At 39.5% G+C, this 25,580-nt stretch overlaps 2 protein-coding genes across 5 annotated transcripts in view; both read right to left on the bottom strand.

The window, feature by feature from the left end:
• Window positions 1-5,555, bottom strand: part of NR2C1 (nuclear receptor subfamily 2 group C member 1) — a 39,596-nt gene extending 34,041 nt beyond the window's left edge. For all 3 annotated transcript variants that reach the window (XM_005910265.2, XM_070370901.1, XM_070370902.1), the window contains exon 1: window positions 5,417-5,555. The gene's annotated coding sequence lies outside the window, so the exon portion shown is untranslated. The remainder of the gene's footprint in view (window positions 1-5,416) is intronic.
• Window positions 5,556-11,626: 6,071 nt separating this feature from the next.
• FGD6 (FYVE, RhoGEF and PH domain containing 6) overlaps window positions 11,627-25,580 on the bottom strand; it is a 103,281-nt gene continuing 89,327 nt past the window's right edge. For both annotated transcript variants that reach the window (XM_005910266.3, XM_070370895.1), the window contains exons 15-21: window positions 20,829-20,931; window positions 20,197-20,343; window positions 19,072-19,174; window positions 17,060-17,187; window positions 14,197-14,325; window positions 13,440-13,588; window positions 11,627-11,865 (exon numbers count right to left, since the gene is read on the bottom strand). In XM_005910266.3, coding sequence (XP_005910328.2) covers window positions 11,829-11,865; window positions 13,440-13,588; window positions 14,197-14,325; window positions 17,060-17,187; window positions 19,072-19,174; window positions 20,197-20,343; window positions 20,829-20,931 — 796 coding nt within the window. In that variant the 3' untranslated portion in view covers window positions 11,627-11,828. The remainder of the gene's footprint in view (window positions 11,866-13,439; window positions 13,589-14,196; window positions 14,326-17,059; window positions 17,188-19,071; window positions 19,175-20,196; window positions 20,344-20,828; window positions 20,932-25,580) is intronic.

Below are 25,580 nucleotides of genomic sequence, written 5' to 3'. Positions count from 1 at the left end.
GCTGGAGAAGGGATAGGCTATACTCACTCCAGTGTTCTTGGGCTTCCCTTGTGGCTTAGCTGGTAAAGAACCTGCCCGAATGTGGGAGACCTGGGTTTGATCCCAGGGTTGGGAAGATCCCCTGGAAAAGGGAAAGACTACCCACTCCAGTATTTTGGCCTGGAGAATTCCATGGACTGAACAGTAGGAAAAAGAGACAATAAATAAAATATACAAACATTCTCAAGTATTAATGATGACTTCTCTAAGTGCAGATTTACAGGCCACTTATTTTCTGCTTTTTGAATGGGTATCTACTAATGGGTAATTAGAAAAGTAAACATTCCTTCATCTGTAATCCACTGTATTTTGTGCCTATTTATCTTCTAAAGCACGTGGCTTTATCTGTGTAGATGATAAAAAAACTTCTAAAGAAAAAGAACTCGTAGTTTTTCAATGGACTAATTTTTTCCAATGAACCTGTAATGTTTAATACTGCCTGGTACTTGTATTTGAACTCAGAAAGCATCAATATTTACTGAAAGATACTTAACAGGCACGGTGTGACTGCTGGACTTCACAGTGAGTAAGACAGAGACAATCTCTGCTGCATGGAGCTTATATTTTAATGAAGAAACAGATTTTTTAAATTACCACGTACTAAACGCTACGAACGGGGAAGGCAATGGCACCCCACTCCAGTACTCTTGCCTGGAAAATCCCACGGACGGAGGAGCCTGGTAGGCTGCAGTCCGTGGGGTCGCGAAGAGTCGGACACGACTGAGTGACTTCACTTTCACTTTTCACTTTCATGCATTGGAGAAGGAAATGGCAACCCACTCCAGTGTTCTTGTCTGGAGAATCTGAGGGATGGGGGAGCCTGGTGGGCTGCTGTCAATGGGGTCGCACAGAGTCGGACACGACTGAAGCGACTCAACAGCAGCAGCAGCAAATGCTACAAAGTAAACTAGTAAGTAGTGATAAAGAGAAAAAGAGAGGAATATAGGAGGGGGTTTATAAAGGTAGTAGAGTGCCCTAGAGTCAAGTCAATAAATCACTTTCAATCCCATTTTTACTATTTACTAAATGTTTAACTACATGTCAGTCACTTAAGGCTGTTTGCTTATAAATGAAATGGATTCAGTAAAATCTATCTCAAAATATTCTTGTAAAAATTGAGTTTGTGAAAATATCTTTGTCAATGTATGCTGTTGTTCCGTTGCTAAGTCATGTCCAACTCCTTGCGACCCCATGGACTGCAGCATGCCAGGCTTCTCTGTCCTTCACTATCATGGAGTTTGGTCAAACTCACGTCCATTGAGTCAGTGAGGCCATCTAACCATCTCATTCTCTGTCACCCCCTTCTCCTGCCTTCAACCTTTCCCAGTGTCAGGGTCGTTTCCAGTAAGTTGGCTCTTCGCATCAGGTGGCCGATGGAGCTTTAGCTTCCGTCCTGCCAGAGAACATTCAGGGTTGATTTCCTTTAGGATTGACTGGTTTCATCATCTTGCTGTCCAAGGGACTTCAAGAGCCTTCTCCAGCACCACAATTCAAAAGTATCAGTTCTTCGTCACTTAGATTTCTTTGTGGTCCAACTCTCACATTTGTACCAATGACTACTGGCAAAACCAGTAGGTCCATTTGACCAAATGGACCTCTGTTGGCAAAGCAATATCTCTGCTTTTTAATATGCTGTCTAGGTTTGCCATGACTTTTCTTCCAAGGAGCAAGCATCTTTTAATTTCGTGGGTGTAGTCACCATCTGCAGTGATTTTGGAACCCGAGAAAATAAAATTTGACACTGTTTCCACTTTTCACCCATCTATTTGCCAATATAACAACATTCATCCACACACACACACACACGCACAGACACATAATCAGTGTACAATGGTCTCTTGCAGGTAAAACATATTCCCTGAAAGTTAGCTGAATAAATAAAGTGCTCAATAAATAAAGAGCAACAGGTCAGGAGAACCATCACACTGGAGAGGGAGGGTCTGGGAAAATCTTATAGAAGAGACATTTGAGATAGGCATTGAAGGGTAAGCGTTTTTACCAACCTGAGGGACAAAGCCAAAAAACAGGAGGATGCTGCCTTTACTACTCTAGAGCTAATTAACATACACAAGACACACAGTCTTACATTTTTGGCTCTGATTCTTCTTTTTTCACATTCACCTCAATCTCACGTCTATGTATCTTCCCACAGGAAAAAATATACCCTCAGTGATGCCATTTGAATCTGTTCATGGGGTTCTCATGGCAAGAATACTGGAGTGGTTTGTCATTCCCTCCTCCAGTGGACCATCTTTTGTCAGAACTCTCCACTATGTCCCATTCACCCTGGATGGCCCTTCATGGCACAGCTCGTAGCTTTATTGAGTTATACAAGCCCTTTCGCCATGATAAGGCTGTGATCCATGAAAGTTATGGTTTTTCCAGTAGTCATGGACGGATGTGATAGTTGGACCAAAAGAAAGCAGAGCACCACAGAATTGATGCTTTCCAAATGTGGTGCTGGAGAAGACTCTTGAAAGTCCCTTGGACAGCAAGGAGATCAAATCAGTCAATCCTAAAGGACATCAACCCTGAATATTCACTGGAAAGACTGATGCTGAAGCTGCAACACTTTGGCCACCTGATGTGAGGCGCTGACTCACTGGAAAAATACCCTGATGCTGGGAAAGACTGAAGGCAAAAGGAGAAGAGGGTAGCAAAGGATGAGATGGTTAGATAGCATCACTGAATCAATGGACACAAATCTAAGCAAACACCAGGATATAGTGAAGGACAGGGAAGCGTGGCATGCTGCAGTCCACGGGGTTGCAAAGAGTCGGAAATGATTTATTGACTGAACAACAAAAGTGGTGTCATCCTCCTTCCATTCAGGTTCAAAATTTTAAGTCTGTGTTCTTTGAGTACATCATAAACAGTCCATTTTCTTTCTCCACCAGCCCTACTCCCATCAACCAACTGTAGGCTCTTGTTACAAAGCAGTATTTTGCAAACTCCTTATTGTGAGCCACTTGTGAATGGGGAAATATAGTGGGTCAGAATTTTCTTCTTTTAAAAAAGAAATTAGAATAGAAAATACTGCATCAAGCATAGTGAGGGTAAGGACTTATTTCAATTTAATCTGTGTGCTAAGTCATGACGGAAAACATTCTTCTGTGTAGCAGTCAAAAAATGCTTGAAAATATGATGCAAAACAATTATTATTATTATTTTTTTTCTGGTAGGGTGGATCAAACGTAGATTTGAAAATCTGGGACTTCCCTGGTGGTACAGTGGATAGGAATCTACCTGCCAATGCAGGAACACGGATTTGATTCCTGGTCTGGGACGATTCCACACGTCATGAAGTAACTAAGCCCATTAACTACAACTACTGAGTCCGTGTGCCGCAACTACTGAAGTTCGCACAACTACAGCCCACGCTCCGCAACGAGAAGCCACTTCAGGGAGGAGCCTGGGCGCCGCAACTGGAGAAAGCAAGGTGCAGCAACCAAGTCCCAGCACAACCGAAAATAAAAAAGAAAAGAAAATCTGACGGCAGTTAAGGTTTCCCTCACAAGAAAACAGGTTCACATTCATTCTCTCTACAACTGATCATATATGCTATGCTGAATTTCAAGGAGTTCATAACTCTATGGCCAGCCCAAGGTCTTCAGGTTAAGAATCCTTTGAGTATAATTTCAGCTACTGCCAGAAAAAACTTTCCTGGATGAATACTTAATATATTCAACTTTGTGTATATGAAAAACCCCTAGAAGGCAAGAATCATCTATGTGTCAGCACTTCTAACCAACAGCAAAATCTCGGGATGCTTACAGAATTGAAACACATCCTTATTTTCCTGTTTTATAAGTATCAGTGCCTCTTTAATGGTCAAAGAATAAAGTTTCAATCCTTCTCCTGGTATTTTTTCAGTATTTACTAAGTCCTTATAAACACACCTGCCCCTGCAGACACAAAGGAGCATTCCTTTATAGTTTGACTTCCCCATCTTCCTATTTTATCTCCTACCAGTCCCAGAGGGGACTCGTTCAGGACAAACTGGAATGTTCTTGATTCCCCAATATACAATTCCAAGCTCCTCCTCCCTCATTTAAATTCTCTCACCTTTAAAACTCAGTTGTGAATCTTCTGTTTACTTACAAAATTGTATGCAAGGGTGCATTTTTCTAGAGACAGTCTATGGCTTTCATAAAAGATTAAAAAAGGTGGCAGACGGTTCTATGACTCAAAAAAGGTACATGATTATATAAACTATTAATCCTTTCTTATATACGATTTCTTTCCTTCTCTCCAACAAATAGTAGGAATTATATTGTGTAGCACACACAAAGAGTACATATTTTGGGGATGTTTTTTGCCTTTGCTTTCCTTTTAAAAAGCCGAAATGCTCCTACAAAGAATGATGAAATTACATTTTCTGCGATCCATTTTAAAAATAAGCAGAAATAGCTTCTTTATTGTACATCTACCAAACTGACAATTAAAATCTAAAACCAACCACACAGCAGGCACCGTTCTAAAACCCTCAAAGTCGAAGGTCCATTAAGTTCCGAAGCACAAAAACCCTAAAGGCCTTAATTTCAAGCCTTTTTTATTTTCCTTTCCAGAAATTATTTTTTAACAGTTGACCTATATAGCGAAGGTTACAAAACAACCTGGCAACATATGCCATTCATAAAACGGTATCTGCAAGAGCTGGAAGCAGACTTTCTTAACAAAAGAGATGCAGGAAGCTTGGACGTGCACTGCAATGAGGACATTCGGCCGTTGCCTTTTCTTTCTCTAAAGATAGAGATCCAAAGGCAGCGGCCGCTCCTGCGCCACCGGTTGTGAAAGTAGAGAGCGTCATTCCGTCGGTCCAGTAAAAAGCACAGAAACAAGTCAGAGACTCGTAGTGAAAGGGATCCGGGCCTCGGCTCGCCGCCAGGCCGGCTTCTCCCACGTCCGCAGGCGCTAGAGCCCACTCCGACCCCGGGCCCGGCGGCAGCGCGCGGCTCCCGGAGGCTGGGGAAGAGGCGCCCGCGCCAAGACGGAAGCTTTCCCTGTAGGTGAAAGGTCAGAGGTGCCGCGGGAGAAGCTGCCGTGCGCGCAGAGCCGCTCGCCGACTCCCTCTCGCGCCCACCGCCACGGCCCTGCTCTGGGCTCTGGACCCCGCTCCCGGCTCCGGCTCCGGCTCCGGCCTCGGCCTTTCTCGGAGCCCCGCGCACTCGGCCCCGCTGCTCCGGCCGCTCCCAGCCCGCCCAGAGTAGCGCGCCGCGGATGCCGAAGTGTGGGTTCTGCTGGCCGAAGCCTCAGGCTGCTGTGGGGACTGGGGGCGCGCCCGTTGGCAGTTGGGAGGAAGGGACCCTCCCAGGGCCCCCCGCCTTCCTCCCGGGCACCGCTGCGGCCGCTTTTCTCCTCACCCGTCCCTCCTTACCGGCGCTTCTCTGCCGAGCGGCGTCCTACGCTGGGCGTAAACCGGACAGTCCCGTGCGGCGGCTCCTGGGACGGGATAGGGTAGGGAGCCTCCAAGCAAACAGACTGGAAAAAGCTGAAGCGGGGAGGGTCAAAAAAGTGGAGATGGAGCTTTCTGGGTTTGTGTATTTGGGGGGGGAGGGGGGGTCAGAGTTCGTGACCCCTCCCTCAGCGGCTCGGTGCGCGCTCCCGTCCGCGCCTGCGCACCAGTGGAGTGCAGAGGCGGCGAGAGGCGGTCGTGACGTTCCCCGGGTGGAGGGTTGAGAGAACCCAGCCTCTGGAAGTAGACTGCCCCCTATCGCGTAGGAGGGAGACTGCTCTGGCAGAGCTGCACTTCCCTTATCTAGGACTTGGAGAAGATGCGTGCGCTTAGCATCCTGTTTGCAAAAAAAAGCGGTCCTTAAAGAAAATTTTGAGACTGTTCAGATTGGAGCCAAGATAGATGACCTAATCAGTTTTAGACAGTTCGGTCTCTAATTTATGGGAAACTGGGCTTTGTCACAGGCTCTTGCTTTAGACTAAACGGTTTATTAGAACACTTAACTGGGTAGATCCCAATAAAATATTTCAAATTCCCTTAAATAAGCTGGAGTATAGCCCTGTTGAGTAAGGCTAAGTTTTACTTATCAACTTTTGTGAGTAAATAGCATAATTGCCTAAATGGAGCCAGAGCAGAATCACTTAGAATGAAAACTTTCAGAAGACTGGCTTTAGTCTGTTTTGTTCACTGGTGTATTCCCAAGCTTATGGGACAGTACCTAATGGTAAATACAGATTTGCGAAATAAGGTGTTGACAGAACATCACATTCTGATAGTGGCCCCCGAAGCACCAAGGTGTGGTAGCAAGAGCCGCCATGTTTGCAGAGTGCTGTGTGGTGTGGTCTTGAAGGGGTCCTCAAAATGTCTTATTTATTTTTTAATGTCATAGTTTTGATTCACCCTAGAAAAGCAGTCATGCATTCAGACCAGAAACCCAAGTCAGGAAAAACAAGGTGCACTGATAAGGAGAACATCTCCTATGTCATTTCCCCCTGGAACTGGGCATCTGGGCAAACAAAAGGGGCATGCAACAACCCCTAACAAGTGAAAACACTATGTCTCATTCTCTAGAAGTCGCTCTCTTCCTTTTAGTATCATTTGTTGTGTAACTGGTGGTTTTAAAGCAGCCCTCCTCCATCCATCCTTGAAGTCGAGTCCTAAAGGAAATCAACCCTGAAATGTTCATTGGAGGGACTGATGCTGAAGCTGAAGCTGCAGTACTTTGACCACTGGATGTGAAGAGCCGATTCCTTGGAACAGACCCTGATGCTGGGAAAGACTAAAGTCAAAAGGAGAAAGGCTAGTAGAGGATGAGATGGTTGGATGGCATTATCGACTCAATGGACATGAATTTGAGCAAACTCAGGGAGACAGCGAAGGATGGGAACCCAGCGTGCTGTAGTCCATCCAGTCCCAGAGAGTTGGACACGACTTAGCAACTGAACAACAGCTACTCCATCCACCCAAATTGGGAGCCAATCCTTACATCTGTCCCAAAGATGAAAGCTAAGAAAGTATACTACCTATAGGTCCAATGGAAAAAGGCGATCTGAGACCTTTTCTCTATTCTCAGTGCCCAATATGCACACCCACAGTGATGCCTAGGGTCATCCCCTTTACAGCCAATTAATCTGCTTAGGTCACAGTAACATTTCAATGTAGATACCATGCAAATGGGGAGTATGTTTTGTTGGTGAAAAAGAGCTTCCTCTATGATTCAGGAAAATAGATCAGTGTGGTTCATCTCTAATTGCATGGCTATAAAAAATGATTTAAAAGACATCATCACACTGAGAGTAGATTTAGTAAATTTATTTTGTATAAATATACATAACATTATTTACACTGCTAATATTTTATTTATAAAGGATCTATATCTCTACATGGACAATAAGATACAAACATCATTTTTAAAGTAAAAAGTGTTTCTATAAATTTATGTCATTTGAAAAAATAGTATTTCAAGATTGGTTCTTAACATGCTATGATGAACTCATAAAAGAAAGTTGCCACCATTCGTCCTAACCACCCCCTCAAAAACGGGGGAATTTGATATTGAGACTTTCTGAACATTTATCTTAACAAAAAAAGCCAACTAGAAAATTTCCATTAGAAAAAAACATTAGAAGTGGCATAGGCTCCAGAATATTTGTGTTTTGGAGGCATTCAAAAAAGAGATCATTTGAATTTAATTCACAACAGTGTCCAGTGAATGCAAGGCACTCTGCCGGGTGCTGAGGAGGAATCGCAAACGAACAAGATACAGTTGCTGTTCTCAAGGCTAGAATGTGATAAGCACCATAAGAAAGTCTGTAGGAGCCAAAGGCTACAGGAGCATAGAGGAAGGAGAGACTAGATCTAATCTGCAGGAATGGGGAGAGGCTAGGATCAACTGTTACAGAGAAGTCTTAGGTAAATAGGCAGAAAAATGGGGTGGGGGGAGGATGAGAAAAGACAAAACGCTGTGAACAGAGGAAGGTAGGGTTGGGGTTAGCTGCCACATGATACCTGAGCAGAAGTATTCATGCCAAACCACTCAGAAGCCAGTGAAGGTTGTAAAGAGCAGGAATGCAACTAAATTGGAACTATGCTTAACAAGGTGGGTCTGGCAGTGTTTAAATGGGAAGGCATTGGAATTAGAAGAAAAGTTATACCCATCACTGGGAAGAGGTAACAAGGATTTGAGCTAGGGTGGATGCAATAACAGAAGGACAAAGAAGATGGAAAAGACACGAGGGCAATTGTAAAGGGTCTTGTTGAGACTTGGAGGCAGATTCTGGAGCCAAGAATGGTGTTTCTCCATTGTAGAAGAAAACATGCAGATCTGAATGAAAGGAAATTGAGTTTTAGACATGTAAAGCTTAAAATGCTTAAGATATAGATGTCCAACAGGTACTTGCTAATATGGCCTTGCAGGATGGTGGGAAGAGCAGGTCTAAGATCTGAGTTATAATATGGGCCATCTGGGACTTTTGAGTTCAAAATGATAAGAATCCTGTCCTTACTTTCTTCCAACAAATATTTTCTCTTGAAAGATGCAAGGTAGGTATTTTGTGAGAAACTGTTGTACCAGGAATAGAATAGTACGTTTTTAAGGAGTGTGCAGTATAGTAAGAGAAATAGGATTTATCTCTGGAAGTCCCCGTGATGACATCCGACAACAACAGATCTCAAATTTCAAAAACCGGGTACAATGAAAGCACACTCAAAGACATAAATCAAGATATCCTGTGATGACATTTACATTTTAACTGAATTACTAAATAGTAGGCTTTCCCTATTTCTGGATATATTCTACCATCCAAATATAAAATACACCTTTGGCTAACAAAACTATACTTTAAAGTTGTCCTCACGTAATTGGTTCATTTGGAGAAGGCAATGGCACCCCACTCCAGTACTCTTGCCTGGAAAATCCCAGGGACGGAGGAGCCTGGTGGGCTGCAGTCCATGGGGTCGCTAAGAGTCGGACATGTCTGAGTGACTTCACTTCGACTTTTCACTTTTATTCATTGGAGAAGGAAATGGCAACCCACTCCAGTATTCTTGCTTAGAGAATCCTAGGGATGGGGGAGCCTGGTGGGCTGCCGTCTATGGGGTCGCACTGAGTCGGACACGACTGAAGTGACTTAGCAGCAGCAGCAGTTGGTTCATTACAGCTTTATATTAAAGTTTGCTCTGATGATCTCATTTTAAGAAATGCTAGTACACACTCAATCAAGCTTTTAGTTATTAAAAGAGAGATGTATCTTGGGAAAAGACAATAGCAGGATACTGGGTACATTAGGGAACAAGGGGAAAGAGGTTGGGAAGAGGTTCAGAAATACCAAAGATAAACTTTCTCATTTTCTTAGACTCTGGTGGGTCCTCTATGTTTAAAGCTGCCACAGATAAGGGAGCAGCACTGCCTAGAGACACACACTAAGGCCAGCCTTCCCCTAGTTTGACCTGGCATCTCTTGTCTAGGTTTCTTAAGCATCCTTTTGGACTGAACTTTATAACTACTCTTCTTTCTCCTTATGAATAAAAGGAGACACTTGAAAAGGATTTGATGGAAGCACATATATCAATGTAGAAAATACACTAAGCACTACTGGGGTCTAAGTACTGTTTATGCTTTCTTCTCATTTATAGAGTGCATACAACATCTTTTTTTTTTTTTTTTTGCTAAAATGTTAGCTTCAAGAGTGGTTTTAAAAGTATTGACAGCTTTATAACAAAATATATATAATCAGGCTTTTCATTTGACATTGAATGAGCAAGGTTAAATAATTGATCAGCTTCAGTGAAGTTATGAAGGATTGATAAGGGAGAAAGGGAATGTAATACTATTTCACATTTAAAACATCTGGTGGGGGGGGCTGGTAATCCGATAGCTTCCTCAAAAGGCACCATATTTTATATTTTTCAAAGCCCTCCATGGGCCTAAGCCAACTAGCATAATCATACATGCGCTTCACATGTAATTAGAATTATCAGAAGTCTGTGCACTGTTTCTTAAATATTTAACTGATTCTTGATTCAGCCAACTGTTGGAAAGACAGAATAGCCACTGGCTGATAATTTTCAGATTCCGATTAGACCAAACCTTGCAGTCAGAAGGTTGAAAGCTCAAGAGGAGGAGAGAGGAACCCCAGTAACCTGTTTTACAAAATGCTGATCCTATGAAACCAAGGGAAATACTTCATAAGGCATGACCTTGGTCTCTAAAAAGGACACACTAAAAACTGCAGGGATTTTAACGTGGAAGCCTTATTTATGCTATCTTGGTTAAAGTTAATGAGATGCAAAGAAATGTTAGTTTACCTACAGCTAACAGAAAGACTTGGAAGTTAACATGTAAGGACTGTATGTGAGGTTGCAAGAGGGTTTAAAATGATTCCACAGCAAGTAATAGCCAGAAAATGACAGCAGTCAAAATCGAGATGTAGAGACCCTGGTGCTGCAACCAACATTCTAAGGGTTTCAGGAGGCGCTCGGCAATTCTCTTGGCAGTCACAGAGATAATACTGCATTAGGAAATTCTTTATATAACAGCAGAAGGGAAATTTCTTGAGCCTTTTATTCAAAGGAATTTCTTGCCTTTGAAGATACTTTATATTTCATTTAAGCTCAGTCAGTAAATTTATTTTATGAACATCAGGAATGACTTTAATCATAGTGTTAATTTAATTTTACTTCTGCTCATCAATTTTATGTATAAAGCAGTTCATATATTAAACAATACATGAACCAAAATAGGAATATAAGTCCTTCCTAATGAGGTATGCTGACAGCTGTTTAAAGGAAAATATAAAAAAATATACTTTAATTACCAGAGAGGACATAACACAAAGTGGTATTTAAAAATCTTTTAAAAATGATTACTATACAATTTCTAATACTGGCTTAGAATATGTGCTTTTTGATATGGTAATTCCAGTTCATTTAAAAAAATCACAATATTATAGAAAATGTAACATTCTTTTTATATACAAATACCTCTCTACTACCTTGGGCTCAGAACATCTAGAAGAGCAAGAAACATTATATAATATACTCACCATATTTTGCTTTTTAAAGAAATAATACATTTATGTTTGTGTTGAAATGGTAGTTTTTTTTTTCTTTTTTAAAGATTAGACTTAATGTAAAGGCCATAGAGTTAATTATTTGTGTAACCCTGAAAATGGAAACATTCTTTTTCCTACTCACAATTGAGTTAAGTGAAAATTCAGATTCTATCCCTTTGCAGTAATTCCTTGATGATATATAACATTATCTCATGGCACAAGAGGTACGTAACAGTAGAAATACTTTAGACAATTTACTGGAATTTTGTTTCAGTTACTGAGGTAGCAATTGGCCATATGTTTTTCCATTAAAAGATAAAAAAAATTCATCTAAATGTATGGATTCAAAGACATACATTTTTCTCATCAGCTGTTTAATCATAATTTCCAACCCAAAGACTGTATAGAAATTCATACCACTGGTGAGAATGTTACAAAGTAACATTGTAAAACACACTGAGAAAACAGGAGGGACCGTGTCACAAACAGTTAATACGGTATTAAGGTAAGTGTTCTGGTTTCTAAAAAAAAGGTACTTCAGAATACAGTGTGAGTCTCAGAAATAACTCTGACCATTAAGTAAACATTAAAATTTTAATAAATAACATACATGAAAAACAAACATTTTAAAAAAATTACCTTATACCTAATAAAATAATCTCTCTGATGAAGATTTTAGTTGGATTCATCTTGGCATTGTTCATTTATATAAAATGTTTGTACTGCATTTATTCTGATGAAATTCCACCCTTTTGGAACCACACGAGACGAAACCAACGCAACTACAGTATTGTGCCTTCTTGAAATGCTTCTATCCACCTGGAAGAGAAATTTGTTAGACCTGTAAAATGCAGTCACCCAACATACGGTAAGACAATACTATAGACCACAGCTATTCCCTTGGATCCAATTACCCAACAGTATATTTAAGATCTTTTCTATAGCAAACGAGAATTCTGTATGAATGAAACTACCCTTTATCTGGTAACTTGGACCAAAATTTGACCTGAAGAGTGCATCTCTTATTTTTTTTTAGTGGTCAATTTAAAATGCAGATGGCATATAAGTTATACCATAATAAATAAGATTTTTTAAAAGTCAAAAGTTTTCCTTAAAATTAACACATTTTAATATTCTGTAATGTGAAAATATTGCAACCCATGTGATATTAATAAACTCAAAGAGAAATTTATAAATTAGTCTGTATTAATTCTAAATAACAACTAAGCTGATTCTTTTCATCCAACTACATTCAACTCTCTTGAAGGGATTTCTATTTTGTCAACTATATAAGGAAAAGATACATATTCAAAAGTTCAACAGCTGATCATGAACACAAATGAAAATGATGAGAAATATAATATCTAACAGAATTGTAGGCAATTACTATTTTATCCAAATAACTATTTTTTAAAGAAAAAATAGCTGTGTCATAATTTTAAATTATTCTTCCGTACAGAAGTAATCATTTGGTTTAACAGCTATATATGGTTCGAAACTCTAATATAGACTGAAAAAAAAGGCTTATAGAGTATTTGTAATATAGTATCTGACTATTATTGAGGGGGAACATGTTTAATTCTGATACATTAGTTGTAACTACCTTTAATAAAAGACAAGCCTTATTTAAAGCATTCTTTTAGATTTGCATGTACTTTGAGAGCCTAGTGAGAAAACATGAGCACCACTTAGTGAAAATAAAAATGCATATTTTGTGAGGCCAAAATAAAAATCTAGTGAAAGGGAGGTGAACTGAATTGTTTTGTTCACAGAGGACCTCAATTTCACGGAGATACTCTTCTCTATGTCAAGCAATCTCACGACATCTAAATAAATATTCTTTTCAGAATTTTGAAGAGACTATTTCAACCCCTTCCATCTAAAATGATATATGTTTCCTTCTACTCAGTCACTGGGAAGCATAAGAGACTCTTAATGTGTTTGACCTTCTCCCCAAAGATGTAAGTTAGCAAGCAGCTGTTTAAGCTCCTGCCGTTCCATGGCACGACTGACTCACTGGATTGCCAAAATCCTAGAATGTTTCAAGAGAAAACTCTCCTCTTTGGAGGAGAGGTCAAATACCTCCGCTTCCCTTCCTTTCAGCAGAGCAGCTTCATGCTGCTTCCTTGGAGGTCATGTGTACACAAAATATTTTGGACAGAACTACCTATTTTCTTTTCCTCTCTGCTTCCTGAAAATATTCCAGATACTCTTGCCTATCTTTAAAATAATTCTAAAGAGTTTGAATAATACGTTAAATCTTTCTAAATGGGATCTCTGATTTATATTCTTTGTTGATCACATGCCTGGAAGTAGGTTATTTTTAAAATCAATCATTTAAAGTAACAATTTGAAATCTCATGTATGAAAAAAAAAAAGCCTAAATTACTTACTTCTGAGCTGAGTGAGCGTCATCTGCTTTGAATACATAAAATAGCATGTTTTTGTGCAGTAACTGAAACACTCTAGACTCTGAATTCTCATCTTTGACTTGAGTAACTGTGAATCCTAGTAAAGGTTGACTCTCCAAAGCTGCCACGTCCTAAATTTACAAAGACACAAAGGAAGATGGACTTCTAAAATGATACAGAATTCAGACCTGCAACTTTTTATCTGAAAAGCTCTAACTTAATTTCAAACAAACACACGTATATAAAACAATGGTAATTCTAGCAACTAATTCACTTTTCATTTATTCAACAATATTTATTGGGCCACCCTCTCCCCACCCATCAGACAGACATGGCAGCAGACAGTTTTCAATGTGTTCATATTCACTGATTTCATGTTATTTCCCTACAACCATGGGAAGTGAGTAATTACATTACTTTCATTTTATGGATGCAAAAAATACAGCTCAGAAAGGTGACATACCCCAGTCTTACCAAACTTCTGCCTTTAGTGAAGTAGTCAGTAGTCACATGATATCCCCCAAACTTAACATTTTAACACTATGGAAAATTCCTAATATCTTTGAGTATCTTTAGGTACAAAACAAGGACACTGTTCATGTCAAAAACAACAGTAATATCTCCCCCTCTGAAAGTAAAGCAAAAGTGTAGACAAATAGACCAGGCAAACACTAATCATTTCTAGGTGGCACTATAAAATAAAACTCCAAATTATTCATGTTTACATTTCAGATCTTACCTCACTTGCAGCATATGTATACAGTACTTTATTTTTTATGACAAACCACAAGTGTTTCCAAGGTTTTTTATTGCCCTTTGATCTGTACAAGTAGCCACTCATAGAGGAATCTTCTGTGTTTGCTGATACCTAAATAAGCAAACCCCATACACAGTTTAACAGTTTTTAGACAAAACCAAAATTTAAAATAACAAAATTGTTTTTGATCATTGATGCTGAAAGCAATAACCATGATAATATCGTGTTTAAGAATGAAGCTGTTTATATTCAAAATCTGCTGCTGTACAGATTGAATACTGCCATTACCATGAGCACAAAATCTTTCCTTTTAGAAGCAATTCCAGAATTTTACCTAGTTTACCTGTGCTTGCATGTATAGGTTTCTTAGTGGGTTCCACTAGGTTTTCTGGGTTGCCAGGAGATGAATAATAATTTCAAATGACAAAAATGCCTTTTTAAAGCCGTGTTTTGGGGACAGTATATGTTGTTTATTGCTCTCTTTTAGGGGTGTTAGGGAAAATTACTTAAACCTTTAACTTTGTTTCTGCGATAACTCTGGATTTCTACAAATTATATCAACAGATAAGTAAACAGGAAATTCTATTTTTGGGGGGAGGGGATCATGCAGCTTGTAGGAATCTTAGTTCCCTGGACAGGGATCAAACCCCTGCTCCCTGCATTGGGAGCTCAGAGTCTTACCCACTGGACTGCCAGCAAAGTCCCAAGTGGAAAATTTATATCTAATGTTAAATTAGAATGTCTATTAAGTGCAAGTAAATCTGTATACAGAAATAACATCTTATATAAGACTACCAAGTAATTAAAAAAAAGGAAAACTACAACATTTACATTCAAAGGAGGTTTCTCTTAAAATGCAGTTACACTGATACTACTGATACTAAATATTTAGGTTAACTGTTACTATCATTGCCGAAATATTGTGTACATTGCTCTTTTGGAATATTTTACAATTAATTTAATAGCCATATAAGACTAATCACAATATTGAATAATCATGCATAGTCCTCTATTATCTTTTTAAAAGAAAAATTAGTGTTAAACCAGTTTAATCACCTAATTCACAAAACTTTCATGCTATAACTTGGCTGAATCTCAAAAACACTGTGCTAAGCGAAAGAAGCCAAACATTCAGGATCATATATTGCATGATGCCTTTTACATGACAGATCCAGAACAGACACGAGCAGATTCACAGTTGCCAGGAGGTGGGGGTCAGGGGTGGGGGTGGGGAATGATTATTTAACAAACACAGGGTGTTCTTATGAGGCAATGAAAAAGTTTTGAAACTGGAGCAATACAGCAGTTACACATCACTGTGAATACACCAAATACCACTGAATTGTGTATCTTTAAACAGTTAATTATATGTTATGTGAATTTCACCCCCGTTTAAAACAAAAGACAAAAACCACAGGTTTCCAAGGAGACTACTTTGACTTGTATAGAATGTAATCGGAAAAATGAATTTCCCCTGTGTGGCCACAGAGGCACAAAGCAATGGTTTTCAAACTTAAGTAGACATACACCTGAATCACTGGGAATGCTTGTTCAAGTTTCTGATTCCACACAGCTTGGGCCCAAGAATCTGCATTTCTAGTGAGTTCCATGGTGGTGCTGCTGCCACTCCGGAGGACACTGAGAACCAGCGGAGTCAGGGGAGAAAGCAGAGGTTTGAAAGTGGAAGGCCCGTTTGTATGCTTGGGTAGAAAGATGTACAAAAGAGGACTGGAATTAGGTTGAGTCTAGTCTATAGCCCATAAAGAGTTTTTTGTAGCCAAAAACTCTGTGGAGTTCTGACTAAAGAGGGGAGCACGTGTCAGAATTATAAACAGTGACATCAACATGGAGAAGTGAAAAATTACAAAGAACTGAAAATTATTTCAGTTGGTTAAAAACTTCAAAGTTTTTGAATGTAAACTTAGATTCAGGAACTGTGTGATCGAAGAAAAAGAGTTAAGAGGTATTCACTTAGCCCGCTTACCCAGTTCCACATGAAACTTGGCAAATGGAACTGTAAATCCTATTCTTACTATTTCATGAGACTGGCTATATAAATCACTTCCTAGTGTTTCAACAACCATGATAAAATATGCTCAGCTTTACATAAGGAACATGATCTTGGTCAAATTTTTAGAGTTCCTTTCTTCCACTTTTCATGATGGAACACTTCGACAGCAAACAAGCAAGAGAACAAAATTTAAAATGCTACTTTCCTGGGCACAAAACCAATTAATAAACTAACCAAAATAGGAATGACTAGAAAGGCAGAACTATTTGATCTCTTGACATCAGCTGATTTAACACTTGACTTTGAGGAACTGGGACAGAATATCAGTGATGCATATGGATTTACTCCAGGGGCAGGTCAAGCTTTGTAGGTTATTAAAACTTAAAAATTTTTTCTGTTAAGTTGAAGGAAGAACAACCTACTATCAGTGAACAACCTACTATATCAGTTGTATATAACCTACTAATGCCTAAGAAAAAATAAGCCATGCAGATGAGTAAATGCTAACAAAATCCCCCCAATAGTTTATAGACTTCTTCCCTCTGATAAGGGGTCTCCTCAAAGTAATTTTAAAAATCAACCCAAGTCCAAATTATCTTTACTTTCTATCACTGCTATAAAATGCTTTCCAAACCTTTCAACATTCATTTTCTAAATGACTCAGGTCATAAGGGAGATAAGGGAGGCCTAAGCCACATCCATCTTCAGTATTAAAATGCATGTCTTAACAGTGGTGGGAAATGGCATCTTCCTTTATGAGAGAAAAACTAAAGTACTATCTGGGTATGAATAATTCAGCCTCTATCAAGTTGCAAGTTTAATGGAAACACTTACTTCTTTCAGAGCAGCTGGGATTTTTTTCTGTTTCCTCCCTGATGGAATACTATGTAAGACTGATGATAAGGCGCTGGAAGGAGATTTGTGATTTCCAGGGGATCCAAACTTAGGAGAGTGCTGGTGATCTAAAACAAACCAGGTACACTTATGGAACCAACGGTAAACATTCTGCAATTCAATTTAATCCAAGTCAATAAACACTGTTGTGCAAAATATCCATGGAAGGATACTTAAGAGACTTGTGTCACTGAGGCCCCTGGGAAAGGAAACCAAATGGGTGGAAGTTGAGTGGGAGGAAGACTTTTCACTGTCTATTTTTTACTTTTTTCAACTGCAAACCATATGAAAGAATTGCCCCTTTATGCCTTTAGAATTCTGAAACATGTTCATGTACTACCAACTTAAAAAACTAAATTGAAAAAACTTCTCTCTTGACTTAAAAAAAAAAACTAACAACATCATTTAGTATCTAATACATGACCAAATAACATTACATAAAATTTTCAAAAAGAGACTATAAGGCAAGAGGAGGCAGTAATTAATTTTGACTGCAGAGGTTCAAGGAAAGCTGGGAAAAGAATGAGTTTTGAGTTGGCATCAAGGTATTAAGTAGGAGTCTGGCAAGCAAAAAAGAGGAGAAAGAACACTTTGTGAAGAAAAGTCAGCATAAGCAAAAGCACAGAGATATGAAATTAGATCATCTATTTGGAGGTGAAGCTAGAAAAAAGAGGACTGGTTCTAAGGACTGTCTTTTAGGCAGTAGGAAATCAAAAGCCTTCTGGGCTGGGAAGTAGACTCAATTTAGAAAACCAAATCTGACAGTAGGAAAGGGGAAGGATTTGCAAGAGAAAAACCTGTTAGCAAAGTAGGACAGCAGTCATATGAAAGATAACGAAGGCTTTGTTAGGGTGGAGATGCAAAAGTCAAGAGCAGGACAGATTTTTCAAAGATAAATTTGCCAAGATTTATTGACCAAATGGGTGACAAAGGAGTATTCAACAATGGATTTTGAATGTTTGAGCCTATATTAGATACTCAGAGAACAGAGGGAGGAACATAAGGCTGGCAGAAGATCAGGTGAGTGTTTCTTTTTGGAAAATGTGTACAGAAAATAACAAACAATTCCTCTATTAATGTATGGATTTTGAAATAGCATGTCAACCAGTTTTATTCACTTAGACACTCTCATCTGCTAATGAAAAGCTTTTCTTCATCGCCATGAAGGATCATCTTTTAAAAGTTTAGATCCTCTAAGTTTCAGGAATTTTAACTACGGATCTTTTCTCAAAATGTAAACCTGAGCTGCATTCATCTTAACTGCAGGCAGATATAACTCATCATTTTATAGCTGGTAAAAAGCTGCACATTTAGATGTAGGTTAAAACCTCACACATCAGTCCAAGTGAATAGAATAAGGCTAACAAAGTGCCACTTGGTATGTTTTTATAGAGAACTACTTGACTGATTGACAAAAATGATTTGTAATACACATAGATGTGAAACTAGAAACTTGAAAATTACTTAGAAGCTAAAGTTCCCTTGTAACTGTTCTAAGCATTTCATCCTGTGATTATATTTCTACAATTAGAATCCTTAGCAAAACCCTTTTCCGAATAAAAATAAAGTTTCAGTGCAACCTTTCCTGGAATCATCACAAATACGAATGAAGAAAGCTTAACTATCCAGTGCTATGTGACACCTAGAGGGGTGGGAGATGGGAGGAGGTTCAAGAGGGAGGGGACATATGTATACCTATGGCTGATTCATGTTGATGTATAGCAGTAACTGACACAAAACAGTAAAGCCATTATCCTCCAAGTAAAAATAAATAAATTTTAAAAAAAGAAAGAAAAAGCTTAACTAAGTTAAGAATGCAAGATACTTAATATTTTGAGAGAAGTATCACCAATTATATTGCTAATAGGCCCTATGACAATTCTTTTAGAAGGTTTTTTGCAACCGTCTGGGGCATAAAGGAATTTTCAGTTAAATCTTTACTTATACATTACCTAATTTCTGCAGTTCTTGGAAACAGTGTTCACATACTCTTGCTGGTTGATTTTTCAGGTAATCTAAGCCATACTTATTTGATGAACAAGCTTGGCATACAATCTGCAAACACATTGGAATTAAATCATTTCATTTATTTTTATTTTTTTTTTAATTTTATTTTATTTTTAAACTTTACAATATTGTATTAGTTTTGCCAAACATCGAAATGAATCTGCCACAGGTATACCTGTGTTCCCCATCCTAAACCCTCCTCCCTCCTCCCTCCCCATACCCTCCCTCTGGGTCGTCCCAGTGCACCAGCCCCAAGCATCCAGTATCGTGCATCAAACCTGGACTGCCGACTCGTTTGTATCTAAACCATCAGTCACAATTTATAGCCCAGTCTACTTTTCAAAACCTGTTCATAGTCATTGGGTCTCAATAACAACTCAGTAGAGGAATGTAGTGAACTCACACACACTACCACATTTGAAGAGGCCACAGATTATCATTGATTGCTTATGACAGATAATAATATACTAACGGAGTTAACAGGTGCAAATGTTTAGACACTGCCCGGTGGGTAGTAAGTGCTATGTTAGCTGTGCCATCATCACTGTCACTGCTGCAACCATGAATACCTCTGCTGTACCTCTTCCTAGTGTCTGGCCTGTATTAAATGCTCTCTAAATAACATCCATTAAATCTTTACAGTCACTCTCTGATTTCATTGTTACTATGCACATTTTACTGATCATGTTATGAAAACTTAGAAACATCACAAAGGGTAACTTCAACACTGAAAGTTTCCTCCTGTTAAGAACGTAGTTTTGGGACAAATGTAGTTTCAATAATTACCTATAAATGTGAGCATCTATTTAATTGTCAATTTGTTAGTTTTTTGTTTTTTTTTAAATGAACATGTTCTACTATTGACATCCTAAAGTAATCTTGGGGTAGAAGGAGTAAGTTTCCTAACAAGATTGCCTCATGCTAAATGTTTAGGGGGGGATACCAGTCTTGAGTCAGTATCTCTCTCCTCCCTACCCTACAATGGTTTACAAGGGGAAATACACTTCTTCACCATGTACAGCGTGGAGCTATTGAAAATCACAAGGGAAGAGAGTGTGATCCTCTCCAACCTTTCCGCAGGCCCGGCAGTGATGTCGTCTCCAGGTGAGAGTAAATTCACTGGTGCAGATCATACACATGGTGGCCCTGGTATCAGGAATCCAGATGGGAGCCTTAGATCCAAGAGGACTAACCTCGTCTTTATCTTCTGAGTCAGCCTGTAGAAGAAGGACTTCTGATTATTTCTAGGCACACTGCCTGCTACCGCTAAAATCTTTTTATTTTGCACTGGCGGCTCACAATTCTGACGGTATCATTAAGGATGTGGATGAAATAGGAACAATTGTATTTTTCATCTTCTCAGGATATTAAGATGAGCTACATTCCAACAATCCTCTAGTGCAAAACTGTACTACCATTGCCTGTGGTAGTGCAAGGACAGCTGATTAGTTTCTTCCTCAAACTATACTACCGTATATTCTACAGTGAGGTTTTATAACCAGAAAAAATATGAATGCACTATATACTATCCTAGATTTGTAGGGAGACAGTAATAGAATAAACATTTAGGCTCTGAAATTATGCACATACCCAATCCTTCTGTGAAGCATATGCTGCTTTTCTAAACCCCTGGGAAAAGTTTCTTTAAGGTGAAAATGGTTTGAAATGCACTTAAAAAACATGCGAAGGAAAAGAACAATACCTCATCAAGACTCCGACTAGGACAGAATGTGATTCTTTTCTTGGCATACTCTTCTATTGACCTGGAAATGGCTTCGAGCCATTCATCCCTTTCTGGGGCAGAACTGTTGGGGGCAAAAGAGGTTCTATCAGCCAGATGTCAGCTCTTATTCTTTGCCTTTTTCTTACTTTTTTTCCTTCTGCCATGGCAACAGATTCCACCACCCTCCAACAATGTGAGTCACAGGCAACAACTAGGAGGTTTCTGGGCACAAATAACCAGCGGGCATTTAAAGAACATATGGCATTTTAGCAAACACAACACTTTTCTTCTTTCCAAAGATACCACTTTCTAAAACTGAATGGCTTTTGAAGTCTCCTAAATTTGGAAGTATTTTTGTTCAATTTAAGGGCTATTCATGCAATTAATAACTGTAATTACTTATATAACCAAGGAGCTTCCTGAGATATAATCCTAGCTTTAAAAAATATTCCAAGGAATCAAGTTTCAAATCCAAATTTACAACACAGAATGCCAAATATTTTTAGGTTACTAAATACTCTAGAAAGGGCAGTAGAGTAAAGGAAACATATTTTTGGTGTCATAAACAGAAGCTGAAGAAGTGTTTAATAAGGTAGAGAGCCTTCAGTGGTTATTAGGGCTCCTCTACCAATTCAGTCCATCACGTTTTCTGTTCTTACCCTCAGTTCATCAGGAATGTCTGACTCAGATATAGATAGAAATGGGCCAAATAGGGGGACAGCCTGCTCAGAAAAATGCGTTCTTGTTCTACGTTTTTGCAAAGAGGCCCTCTAAAAAAATTCTATGGTGACTCAGAATCATTACCAGTATCGGTGCATTTGTTTTGCAAACTCAGGAGGGGAGACACATTTTAGGTATTGTGTGTGTATGTGTGTGTCTTTGTAGAGAGAAAAGAGAATTTAATAATAAATGTAAAACTCTATCATAATAAAAATCCATTATAATAATGGGAATGTTACTGTGTAAGAAAATGTGCATTTTCTTATTTTTAAGAGAAGCATACTCAAGTATGCAGAAGTAAAATGACCTGATATTTGCCATATGTTTTAAAGTACTTTTAGAAAAAAGGAAAATCTGTGGCAGAACCTTGGTAATTTTTTGAGTCTTAGTGACCAAATATGCAGGTTCGTTGTAGTCCTCATTCTATTTTTAAGTGCATAACTTTTAAGTAATGACTTTAAAAGGAAAAATTCCATCATAAAAAATTATACAAATAGGCATATTTTGATGAATCCAGAGCACATCAAGGAGATACTTTAACCTTCCCCACCATAATCATTCTCAGAAATGAACCTTCCAACTAAATGGCTTCAGTACCATTTAGAAAATGCACTCATACGGATATTAAAAGGAAGGCATCCAGTTTACAAACAAAATTTTAAAACTAGTATATTTTTCAAAGTTTCATTATATATCAGAACCAGAATAAAATAGAAATAGCCCCATCTCTCTAAACCAAACAAAACCCACCTGTTACCTCTACTATTCCACCATCACTGTCTCACTAGCTGCCGCTAATTTAACATTTACCACATTATCTGCCAATTGTGCTGAATGCTCTCTGTGCAAATGCCATCACACCTCATATCCTCAGAGGAATATCTCTTTCCCCTAATCCCAATTTCACACACCATCTCCATCTATAGAAAAGCAATGTGAAGATTTGAACAGTTAGATAATTTGCTTTAGATAATATGATGCTCAGGATGCTCAAGTGCTCAGTCCTGTCTGACTCTCTGTGACCCCATGGACTGGAGCCCACCAGGTTCCTCTGTCCGTAGGATTCTCCAGACAAAAATACTGGAATGGGTTGCCATTTCCTTCCCAACGGATCTTCCTGACCCAGGGATCAAACCCATATTTCTTGCATCGGCAGGCAGATTCTATACCGCTGCATCACTTGCGATGCCTTAGATAACAGGCTGCTGTGTTAAATGGTGACCTGGTATCAGACTCAGGTGTGGCTAAGGATGGAACCCTTCACCACCAGGCCATCTCTAGCTCCTGTTCCTGTCCTCTGAAGAGTTATGCTATGAGATCACAGGTCCAGGTTCCGGGTAAACATTCATAAAATATTACTGTCCCCCCTGCCTTCTCTCCTTCCCCAACTTTTCACTGGAAAAGGTAACAGAAAGCAGAGAGGCAGATGGCTAATTTGAGGATTGCTGTCTGATTTTTCTGGAGCCCTGGGAGCATGTGGAATGTGATTCGACTGCAAATCATGTCACATATGCTGTTCTTTCGTTTAGTTATTCCTGGCTTTTTCTTGTGTGGGCTTTTGCCAAAACAATGTTTATCAGCTCTTGATAAAACATGTCTCAGAGACCACACACATTCGCCTCGAGCATCAAGTGCAGACATTCTAGCCCTGCTTTTGTGACATGGTTAAGAGAAGAATCAGCATCTTCCTCCTAAGAAAACACAGTTAAGCCAAGTATTCTTTTCTTTATGGAATGTGGACATTGCCAGAAAGCAAATTTGCATCAACCAAGCACCTTTTCTCCACTGACTGGAAAGAATTTCTAAGGGAAAAAGTTCTCCAATAGAAGGGATTTCTGGTGTGCTCGACCTGCCACACTATGGCTTTCTTGTGTTAACTGTGGGATGCTACTCTGGGGTCCAAAGGCCCCATCATTTCAGTTCACTTGATAACATTTACTGGGAGCCTTCCATGGACCAGGCACGATGCTGTGAACCAGGCACAAAAGTACCCTTCACTTCCAAGTGCTGACACCCAACTGAGGTGAGACCTAAGAACGAGTAATTACCATATAATACAGTAAGGGTAAAGTAGATAAATAATTCAGAAATAGTAAACTACCTCATTTGGGTCGCAGAGAAGGCTTTGCAGAGGTGATGACTAACATGCGACTGGAAAAATTACAGGATTTAACAGGGAAGTCTGTGGTCTCCCTGTGCACTCCCAGTCAGTCTGCTACCTTCGGTCATCATCTCTAAACTGATGACTCCCCAGGACATGCCTCTAGTCTGGTCTCCCTTCTGACATCCAGCTCCTGGCATAAACTACCTCTGTGCTGACCGATGGTTTTTAGGCACCTCATATTCAATATGCACCTGTGAGCCTGCGCTCACTCACTCAGTCGTGCCCGACTCTTTACGACCCCATGAACTGTAGCCCACCAGGCTCCTCTGTCTGTGGCATTTTCCAGGCAAGAGTACTGGAGCAGGTTACCATTTCCTTCTCCAGGGGATCTTCCACATTCACATCTGAACCTAAATTCCTGATTTCTCCCCAAAGCTCTCAGTTACCTATCGCAGCAACCTGATACGTTGTCCAGGCTAAAGACTCAATCTTACTGCCTCTCATTTCCTTTGTCCCGTTACTCACCGCCTTCAGTTCCCTCTCAAACTGTTCTCCACAGAGTAACCAGATATTCTTTTTAAAAAGCCAGTATGATCAAATCATTCCTTTGTATAATCTTTCCGTGGTTTCCTGTGGCTCTTAGGCTAAAGACCAAAATCCACAAGACAGTTCTGCATAACTTTTCTCCCCGTCCCTTCAGGTTTATCTCGGGTCACTCTTCCTCTCATTTGCTATGTTCAAGACGCAGTGGCTTTTCAGTTCTTCGAACACGCCATGCTGCCTTCCACCTCAGGATCTTCGTTCCCACTACTCCTAGTGGCCAAGAGCCCCCTCCTTTTCTCTTTGCCAAGCTATCCAACTCCTACTTACCCTTCATAACTCGACAGACACAGGACTTGAGGGAGGCTATCCCTAACTGCCCTTTCTCCATCAAATCTAACTGAAGGCTAGACCTCAGTCTAACCATAGTCCAGACCTCACCATCGACAGCCTCCTAACCGGTCTTCCAACTTCTACTCTAGTCTCTGGTGGCCTGTCATCTACAAAGCAGATAGTGTGCTTTTTTAAACATGAAAAATGAGGTCACACCAATTCTTGGCTTAAATCTTTGGATAGTTTCCCATCACACTTAAAAATTCAGTGATCTTACTAGATCATTCTAGGAGCCAGATCTGAAAAAACACACAACATCTAGATATTTAACTGATAGGCAACCAAAGAAAGAAAGACTGACCATCATTTTCTGAATTGTTTAATTTTTAATAAACAGAATGTTTGTTTATCAAAGCACATTTTAGTTAGAAAACTTAAGTGCAATTGAAAACTTAACTTCCCTATAAGCATTTCCTCTTTGGATCTTTGAAAATAAATTTTTTTATTTTAAGAACCAAGCTAAAGTATTCGCCAGCAACCTGATATACAGGGACTTGATGTTCTTTGCATTTTTTGTACTAATTCAAGAAAGAAAGAAAAGAAAGGGGAAAAATCACACAGTTCCAGGTGATCAAGCTTTTTTCCCACTTTCTTTAAAAAAAAAAATTGGCTGCACTGCTCGGCTCATGGGATCTTAGTTCCCCAACCAGGTACTGAACCTGGGCCCTGAGCAGTGAAAGTGTGGAGTCCTAACCACTGAGCAACCAGGCAAGTCCCCTACTTTCGCATTTTAAATACTGATCTGGAGGATGCTTCAAGTACTCGCTCCCTTGACAGAGCTCTGCTTGCTCCAGCCAGCATCTGGGAAGCACATGACAAACCCAGAATACAAGAATTTGTCTTCCCCTGTCATCCTGAGATTTAGTATCAGACAGCAGTGGCCTTTCTGTTTCAGAAGAGTGACACAACCCAGGGAGCTGTTCCTGTGGTCTGATTCGGGAAGTCAGCACATTTGGTCTGAGGCCTTCACATCC

This window comes from Bos mutus, chromosome 5 (assembly GCF_027580195.1).
Source record: "Bos mutus isolate GX-2022 chromosome 5, NWIPB_WYAK_1.1, whole genome shotgun sequence".
Classification (NCBI taxonomy): domain Eukaryota; kingdom Metazoa; phylum Chordata; class Mammalia; order Artiodactyla; family Bovidae; genus Bos; species Bos mutus.
This window is presented reverse-complemented; position numbering and strand designations above follow the sequence as displayed.